The 9,614-nt window shown below is 41.8% G+C and overlaps 1 protein-coding gene and 1 pseudogene across 2 annotated transcripts; both read right to left on the bottom strand.

Annotated features, from left to right (window-relative positions):
• Window positions 1–920: 920 nt before the first annotated feature.
• On the bottom strand, window positions 921–2,668 carry LOC115807133 (perforin-1-like; annotated as a pseudogene).
• Window positions 2,669–3,243: 575 nt separating this feature from the next.
• idh3b (isocitrate dehydrogenase (NAD(+)) 3 non-catalytic subunit beta) lies at window positions 3,244–9,495 on the bottom strand. Of its 2 annotated transcripts, none has more exons than XM_030768509.1 (11): window positions 9,401–9,495; window positions 8,674–8,847; window positions 8,291–8,411; window positions 8,051–8,111; window positions 7,732–7,864; window positions 7,362–7,495; window positions 7,168–7,270; window positions 6,933–7,079; window positions 6,652–6,746; window positions 6,220–6,280; window positions 3,244–3,655 (listed from the first exon to the last, which is right to left on the bottom strand). In XM_030768509.1, exons 1-11 carry the CDS (start codon window positions 9,443–9,445, stop codon window positions 3,578–3,580), a joined length of 1,152 nt encoding a protein of 383 aa, XP_030624369.1. In that variant the 5' UTR covers window positions 9,446–9,495; the 3' UTR covers window positions 3,244–3,577. The 2 variants fall into 2 exon arrangements, with proteins under 2 accessions (XP_030624369.1, XP_030624368.1); XM_030768508.1 differs by lacking the exon at window positions 3,244–3,655 and adding an exon at window positions 4,052–5,414.
• Window positions 9,496–9,614: the final 119 nt, after the last annotated feature.

The raw sequence follows: 9,614 nt of genomic DNA, 5'->3' as shown, positions 1-9,614 counted from the left end.
TAATGACGAGAACCATGAATCACAACATCCTTGACGATGACGATGAAAAAGATGATGACAGAAATAATAATGTCTGATTCAGCTGCTTGGATGGCTTACAGCAAGTCAAGTAACCCATCAGACTACACAACATGGAAGAACACTCACTCCCTTTGTAATAGGATGTGATCCCGATTTGTACTTTTCCGTCGCAGCACTTCAACATCATATTTGTTTTGTATGCTTGTATGCTCTCGTGATTTAAAAATACTCAGAGTGATTTGAGCAGTTGATAACAACATTACGAAGTATTAAATAAATTGATTATTTTGCTTCAGGACTTAAAGTCCTCTTATTAACATATAGAATTTTACATGGGCTTGCGCCTTCCTACCTGTCTGACTTAATTACACCCTACAACCAACCTCGCACCCTGCGCTCTCAAGATTCTGGGCTATTAGTCATTCCAAGAGTTAAAAAGAAGTCCGCTGGCAACCGAGCCTTTTCCTACCGCTCTCCCTTCCTCAGGAATGGTTTACCTACAGAAGTTAGGGCAAATACTCTCTATACCTTTAAAATGGGACTAAAGACGTATCTATTTTCTCGAACATAATATAATTTTGATGTGACTTTGTTATAGATATGTAAAGCCCTTTGACTATAAATAGTGATATTGGCCTCTAAATAAACTTATTATTATTATTGTTATTATGATTATTATTATTGTTACTGTTATTGTTATTATTATCAATAAGAGTTGTTCTGCAGACTGAAGAGAAGAAGAAACATTTGTCCTCGAGTACTTTGGAAATTGTTGCTTTAACACAAGTTGAAAGAGTCAAACTGTATTTGAAAATTAGTGCAATTAAATAAAACAAAATCAAAAGCCATTAAAATATTTTAATAGATCACTTTATTGAATTCTGTTGCATTCGCAAAATTCATGATCTCTGTGGTTTATAATGGGAGCACTGGTAGCCCATTAGGTGACGGTCACAGGTGAGTGTATAGGAATAGGATAACTCCCCTCGATTCAGACGACAGCTAACGGTATGTGAGCCCTCTTGCAGACGTGTGCGGCAGGTGCCCAGGTGGTCATCGTTTGTATGTGTATCTTTGTCCCATACCTCAATCACCAGCTCATGATGAGCCTCCACATGGCCCAAATCATAATGCGAGTTCCAATGTGGGTTATCATCAGACTGGATCCAGTGTGTCTGATGGAACCGATTCCAGTACCACATTTTAGCATAGGCCTCAGTCCTACCAACAGGCCCCAGGCTTTGAGGATGCTAACACAGAGATGGCCTCTCTTTGGAGAATGTGGGCAACATTCAGGTGACCCCAGGCTTTGAGGATGCTAACACAGAGATGGCCTCTCTTTGGAGAATGTGGGCAACATTCAGGTGACAGATTTGGTCTCCCAGTACACTGTTGTGGGGGGGCTTCTTCAGGTAACCCATTTCCCCGCAGATACTGTTTGACAGCACTTTTCATATTCTGACTTACTTTGGGATCAGGCATCAGCTCGTGAAGTGGGAACAGAGAATAGGAGACAATGTCTGGTGTCTCCTTCAGACTTCCCAACCAATGCCCGAACTGGGCTGAGTCATTCTTGAGCAGAGACACCTCTCCTAACCACTTATGACCTCCAAGCACCTCAGTGACATGGTTAAGATAAGACAAATGGGAACCTGTTTGAGAATCATGATTCTGAATCACTTTCTTGCATTTGCTACTAGTGGCTGAGGCATCGATGAAACCCAGGCCCACAGAGAAGCCAGTGACAATACAGTCTTTCACCTGAGACGCTGAGTGACCGTTCACCAAAGCCAGACAGGATCGGATGGAGGTGTGACGCTTCAGTCGCCCAACTACACGCACATGACGGATATAGTGTGTACAATAGATGTCAATGAAACGGTGGTACAGGTGGCGTGTGTCTGCAGTGTACTCTTGTGGGAGAGAATTCACATGCTGAAGGAACTCAGAGCTGAGCAGTGGTTGGCTTGGGACACGATAACTGGTAACAACAACAACAGCAGAAAAGGACTAGGGTTAAACATACCATAAATAACATAACAAAACACGTTCCTGAGATATTCATTTAATTGATATATCTAGTGTTGGTGATTTAAAGTGCACGACTGACTGCCAAACGAAACTGTGTTTTTTTTTTTACCTGTAGTGCGTGCAGCTAAGCTCATGAGAAGTGAATGCTGACTTGTTCACGTGAGAGATAGCGGAGGCAAACTCAACTGCAGAGGAGTGACTCCCGGCCTAGTTCATGCCTGCAAGGTCCTCCACATTCATTCCTACGCTCCAGTCGTTCTCTATGAAGGAAGAGGCGCTCAGTGCCACACTGGTCACTGACGTGAGCAGGGCACTGGAGATCTCTTGCTTGCAGCTGCTGAAGGATCGCCAGTCTAATACAGAAAGGGGCAACTTGGTTGTCGTGTAGCGGGTTCTCACAGAGGGTACAGGTGTTGCCTGGGGTCAGGTATGTCTGAACATCAATCACGTACGCTCCCTTGTGCTGGAGGGTGACGATGTCAAAGCAATCTCCAGCCAGGTTGTGTCCTGGAACAAAAGGAGCGTCCCAGCACTCCTCCAGAGTGCCCACCCGACAAGCAAGGGTGGAGTACAGGTGACAAAGGACTAGCAGGTACAGGGTTTGTATTGGTGCCATTATTTTAGGCATTTCCGTCAAAATACACACACAAAAACATGCATATATATACATGTATATGTATATATACACTCACACACTTATGCATATGATGTATTGAATTGATATAATCATGTCTAAGACTTAGCTAATACCTCACCTATACTTGTGTTTTTTCCCCCACTTTCTCCCCCCAAAAATCTTACCTGTTCATGTGTTTTCTTACACTTTCTCCCTCTCTCACCACTAGAGAGAATTAAGGTTGTGTGAAACATTCATCCTACTATCCTTTTTAAATCCTATATCAGTTTATCTACAGGACACTCTGCAAGTACTTCCACACTCTTCTTATGGCTTGGCTAGACATACTGATATTCTGCTGTTCCAGTTGTTAGACAATATACACTTGTTGCTGATAGCACAGATATGCCAGTGCATCATGTCCAAGTCTTTTACAACAAGAAAAATGCAATATCAGATGCAGCATTCACCTTTATTGATGTTTATATCTGAACAAACAGCACTTACATCTAGTAAATAAATAATAATAATAATAATAAATACCTTTGCATACACACATTGAAGTACTATCATTAAAACACGATACAAACCGACGGATCTGCGAGTAAAATGGAATGTGAATGCTTATAGTCAGGTTTTGTTGCCAGTGTCTGACCATAGACCGATGAAAGATTTGTGTGCTATTTGACAAACATCAGTAGTATAGTATGTGCTTACCGTTTAAAAAGGACAATCAACAAGTTTTAAGCTAGATTCAGAATAAACAAAATACACCTGTTTATTCTTCAGAGACTGCACAGTCAGAGTATGTTTTAGTTGTGAGCTGAAGGTGTGTGGTATTTGATTATTAATATTGTGGTGCCAGAGAGGTCCAGCAGAGAGTGCGAAGACAGAGCTGCGAGAAACAGCTCAGATGGCCAGGTTGGAGATGACCGCACGGGTGAACTCATCGCTCGAGGCATAGCCCCCAAGGTCTGCAGTTCGGACCTGCCCCATACAAAGGAACAATAGATTACACTCACACACACACACACACACACACACACACACACACACCTGCTCCTTTCGCACACATGCTTGGATAAGACATACGGACATTTTCGCAAATACTCCAACGTGTGGAAACGATGCCATGTTAGCACAAAGAACCTTGGGAAGAGACTAAAATGTCTACTCCTCCTCATAAACATACAGTTGTACTCCAAATGCCAATCTCCAAGCCCACAGTCATTAAATTCATATAAGCAAACGTAAAAGAATATTAAAACACTGAAATATTTTTACAGGCATTCACACACATCACAAAGTTAGACCTTCACACAGTTAGACTGCAGTAATTATTCAACATTACTTATGCACAGAGAAAACACAATCCAGTGTCGCTCTCTTTTCAACTTTTATTATTCTCTTTAACAGTTTGATATAGACATACAATCCATGTAGCACAAGCCATTTAAGAGAATACTAACCCTCATGAAAGACAACTGAGAGTCCTTTTGGGACTGATGTATGAAGCTCAAACCTAACAGTACACCACTGTAAACTGGAGGACAATAATGAGCAAACACTACCAGTTTGTGATGCTCTTTGTATTGAGGAATTAGCTTTTGGAAAAATAACTACTGACTGCTGGCTATGAAGAACTGTCTTTTGCTGGCAGTTTTTCTATCAGCAACGTCTAAGAATTTGAAAATCCCAGGTTTCACGTATAAAATGAGAATAGCTCACATGTGCAGAATTCCCATTCCAGAGAAGAACATTATTTTCCAGAAACACTTTATGACACCATTGATTTTTGATGAATTTCATATACAGATGAACATCGGTCCTTGTTTCCAACAAAAGAATATCATATCATCGTCATCACTGTTGCTTGATAGTAAAGGTTTTAGCATCAACCATTTCAGTCATTCATTTTCAGAAACAGAGTATCGTAGTACTCATGTAGGTGAATCAGTATGTAGTTTAGTCCAATACTGAGCAGCACTGTTTTACATGTGCTGACTGAGTCAACTGTCCCTGTGTAATGGCTCCCATAAACCTGAGAAATTTATAACAGGCTGGTGAAGAGCATTTTGAAATTGTTTTTTGGGACCAGGAATGACAATGACAAAAGGTCAGAGTCTCAGAAAGACTTGCCTCGTAAAGCAGAGGTAGCAGAAGAATAAGAGACATTTGGGATAATACAGAATAGAGTGCCAGGCAGTGTCAACAGTGCATACATGTACAAAGCAGGGTTAAAATGTAGAGTTTAGGATTGAGGGGTAAAAGCTTACACAGATACATGTCAGAAATGGAGAGAATGTCAAAGAGAAAGATGACAAAATAAATAGTGGACAAAAATGGACACGCGTAGAAACAATACGACAGGTGCCAACTGACGAGAAATGAAAAGATTAAGACCCCAAAACAATACCGAATTAGACGATTACAAAGCAAACAATGACCAAAAAGATGAGATGAAGTCAGTAGAGAAAGGAGGAGATGACAAAAAAGGGAGAGGGTTATATGCTGCAGTTGGAGATCCCGTGAGAAACCACATCTTAAGAAATAGATGCCTTTAAGAGGCATGCTGGGGAAATTGAGAAAAATCCAGAATATTTGGCAGGGTCAGGGGGGCGGTCCGGGATAAACAGAGGGGCGGGCAAACAGATCCTCAGTGAGTGGGTCGATGGCGCAGGTTGGCCACAACAGCACGGACAAAATCACCAGTAGTGCTGTAACCACCTAGGTCTCTCGTTCGCACCTGGGACACACAAACACACATTCACGCATCCACAAACATACAGGGTGTGGGTGTGAGGGGACGAGGGGCAGCAGAGAGGAAGGGAAAAGTGTTGAAGACCAATTCAGACGTTCAGCTAACCAAGGTTACGCTTTCAAATGTAATTACTCTTAAACAGACAAAACGCCACACATTTCTCACTGGCATTCAACAGCCAACCTTCCAAACAGTACAATAAAGAGGAGACAGGTGTCTGATGATTGTCTTGTGTGTGTGCTGAGCTGATGACAAATGACAAGCGAGCAGATGACAGGTAAGGACAGCTGAGTGAGACGTAATAAGCTAGCTGATGACAGCACGCTAAGGGCTGCCATGACAACGGCGCGAATGGATATCAGACGGGCATTCGTAGCAACCTCGGGATTGTTAGCGCCCCATTTTCAAACAGTGAGTGAAGTGAGACGTTAAGTCAGAAGATGGTTGTTGATAAACAAAAGGTGCTCGCTGTGAAATGCACTGTAAAGCTGGTTTAAACATGCATCGGAGACTGTGAGGTGTTACCGCTAATTGAAAAGACAAAGAGGTGAAGCAGAGTGCAGAGGTTTTAGAAATGCTATGTGAACAAGCTGTTTCCATGGTTAATGAGCAACTGTAACCCCCCTAACTGTTTTGGTTAACACAGACCATAAACCATTTAAGAATAAAGAGATAGTGACATTCGTTTGCATAAAACAAACACGCAAATCACATATAGACACTCAATTTCTTCATTTGTGCGCTTCTCTCTCTCTCTCTCTCTCTCTCTCTCACTCATACACAGTCTTACCTTGCCCTGTTTGATGACCTTCTTGACTGCCTCCGACACCATGTTTGAGTGATATTCCAGACTGAAAGACATGTAATTTCAATTCAGATCATTCTGACACAACCAAAAAAAAAGGCAAGTAAACAGAAATGCACCTAAATCCAAGAACAAGTGGAAGAGACAGTCCTTTCAAATGTGACCATTTGGAGAGAAGATATTTAGTAAAGCAAGAAATAATTACAAACTGACACCTTTCCATCAAACCCGATGATTTTAAAACTTTGTGAAAACCAAAAAATCTAACTTAGCAAAAGCATAATCAGCAAAAATGAACTCCTATTTTAAAACACTGAGGAAATATGCAAAGCAGTCATGTTCCTGATACTGGGTGAAAATCTAGCTATGAAAGATTTGCTTAATATGTGGCAATGTGCGGAGGCAGAGTGGACTCACTTGAGGTGCCGGAGCATGTTGGCTGCACTGAGCAGCATGGCAGTAGGGTTAGCAATATTCCTCCCCACTGCCTGGGCAAATGGGTGTCTGGCTCCCTGAAGTGAGACAGGAACAAATACATTACATTTCCAGTATCAACAAAACCTTACAGCAAAACCAATTAAAATCTACTCATCTTGGGTTAGAGAAGATTCAAAGAGTACACAATGTAGAAAGTAATCTATTTAAACTATTATAAAATAAGCATACAAAGACATTTGCACGCTTATCTCATTACTGACCGTCTCAAACACAGCGTACTCTGCACTGTAGCTCTCGCCTGGTACCACACCAGCTCCGCCCACCAGGCCTGCTGCCAGGTTATCGATGATGTTGCCATAGAGATTAGGCATCACCAAAACATCAAACTGATAAGGGTTCTGCACAAGCTGAGAATGAAGACCACCACATGTCAGCACCAGCTCAAACACCAAAGTCAAAAACCACACGCAGTAAGGTTAGTACAACTAGAGGTACCTGCATGCAACAGTTGTCAATGATAATATTTTCATATTTAATCTTGGGGTAAAGCTCCGCAACTTCAGCACAACTCTGCAGGAAGAGTCCATCTCCAAGTTTCCTAATGAGACAAACGGAGGTTTATATCCATAACAGCGTCGGCGAATGAGGGATGGATAAATGCAAAGCGTTCCCTTTCTTCCGCTACTTACATGATGTTGGCTTTGTGCACGGCTGTGACCTTGTTGCGGCCCTTCTTGGTTGCATAGTCGAATGCGAACTTGGCAATGCGACGGGATTTCTCTCGTGTGATGATTTTCAGACACTCTATCACTCCTTTGACGCTCTGTAACAGCAGAAGTCTTATTTAATCATAAAGTTCAAAAGTATAAACAAAGTTTGTTTGTTTTTTAACTATCCACAGTGCTGTAGGAGTTACATCATCAGCTGCTTTGGTTCACTTACATTATGTGTGGGGGGGGGGGGAAAGGTTACAAAGTCTAATAATAAGCCTGGGGGATGATCTATGGATTATCATAGCCATACTTTTAATAAAGTCTTTGATTTAATGATTAGAAGTACCTCGTGCTCCAGAGAACTATATTCTCCCTCTGTTTGTTCACGGATGATGACCAGATCTAGGTTATTGTGCCGGGTGCTGTAACCAGGAAGGCTGTTCACATGCACCACATTAGCAAACAGGTCCAACTTCCTCCTATAGAGTGACCACAAAGGAAAAAAAAAAAAAAAAAAAGCTATACTTTGTCATCATCATCAACAATATCATAGCATTATGTAAGCATGACCTGACATGTGAATTCTCTTTATTTGTGATTCTGCACAAAATAAGCATGTGACAGGTCTGACTTTGCACGACAACAAATTATCAACTACACATTACCTGAGTCTCATCTCATATGATGCCAGCTCTCCCTTGTACTCCATGGGAGTGTGAATCTTTCCTATACAAAGAAAGAATGAGAAAGCAACACATGGTCAACATCTACACATAAAATCATATCAAATGCGGTCGTCTTTATAACAGATCAAAGTTTAATCAACTACACATTGGCACAAATGTTATATTATAATGTGATCTATCAATATTGAACATTATTGCTGAAAGTGTTAGTTATATTACCCTTGATGGCGACCCTGTTGGCTTTCATAGAGGAGAGGACCTGGTCCAGCTTCTCTTCACTGGCCATGTTCTGCACCTCACTCAGGTGGAACTCCTCAAACTCCACAGGGACATCACCTGCCTGGGATGAGAAGGCCAAGGACATTAGGGTCAGAGATATGAGTGAACTTGGTTAAAGAGCATTGGGAATGGACACGTAGTGAGGGAACATAAGAAGTAGATACCTGTGATTTAAGTGAGAGAATGGTGCTGAAAATGAGGGGATTGGTATGGGGGTGGGGCAGGAGTTAAAAAGATTAAATTCTAATTGAAACATCCATTCTAGCTGACACTGAAGGAGTTGCCTGACCAAGTGAGTCCCTAATGAATGAGTGTATTAATACCTTGAAAACCTCCTTAACAGCAGTCATGAGTTCAGGTCCAACTCCATCTCCAGGTACCATGGTGACCTTGAAGGTGCTGTCAGCACGAGCTGGAGGTGTGTCCGGACTATTCTGACTGGCAGTCAGACTGAGCGATCGGGCACACAGTGGCTGTAACCATGGGCAACTGAGGCCCTGAAGAATCCAAATAAAATGTTTCAGATAGTTAACTTGAAGCTCTTAGCAGAATTAAAGGTCTCCTATGAGATATCCATCATGACACGCTCAACAAAATCTGAATTAAGTCCATTGTAGAAGAATTTCCGTTATACATTCTGGGTGGTAACCGGTCAAAAAGCTTTTATCTTAAAGGTATAGAGGATGTCGCATGTAAACTGGCTAACGGACAGCAGTTGACATTATCAGACACCCCGCGAATCACTATTGTGAGAATACGTTATTATTTGCGCTATTCTTACTTTGACTGCGAGAAGGTCCAACAAAACACATATTGTTTTCACAGATTAACATAGGCAAATTGTTATTATTAAATCAGCAGTTCAATAAACGGAACTATCTTAAGCATCTTTGATGTCAACATTTTACGTCTGTTACAACAAACGGTAAATGGTACGTCTATTATCTTTAACAGCTGTTCTTATCTTGACAGTTCGGGTCGACTCCGCAACTCTCAACGCAAAGTGATCGACGAACAAACTTTAGACCAATACACCACATCCCGACTCACCTTGGCCAATGTTACAAGGCTTCCTCGCAAGGCGGCCGCCATCATGGAGTGTAGCGTGGAAAGAACTCACTGCATTTCTCGCAGTTGAGAACGCTGTAAAGCAGCTCCGTTCTCTCGCTAAGACATTCAATTACCTTTACTGCCGCCCACTGTTGGGGAATGTGCATTGCTCGACTATTTCAAAGCGGCTGTACACCCACGACATTATCGGACT

Source organism: Chanos chanos, chromosome 3, assembly GCF_902362185.1.
Source record: "Chanos chanos chromosome 3, fChaCha1.1, whole genome shotgun sequence".
In the NCBI taxonomy this organism is placed as follows: Eukaryota; Metazoa; Chordata; class Actinopteri; order Gonorynchiformes; family Chanidae; genus Chanos; species Chanos chanos.
Note: the sequence above shows the minus strand (reverse complement) of the source record. Positions and strands in the feature narration are given on the sequence as shown.

Bases quoted from the DNA above. Each gene is read 5' to 3' on its own strand.
- idh3b (XM_030768508.1), bottom strand. From the start codon at position 9,445: ATGATGGCGGCCGCCTTGCGAGGAAGCCTTGTAACATTGGCCAAG. The intron at 8,848-9,400 runs GTGAGTCGGGAT...TGGATTCTTCAG, and splicing joins GCCTTGTAACATTGGCCAAG to GGCCTCAGTTGCCCATGGTT. The intron at 5,415-6,219 runs GTAAGACTGTGT...TGTGTGTCCCAG, and splicing joins AGGTCATCAAACAGGGCAAG to GTGCGAACGAGAGACCTAGG.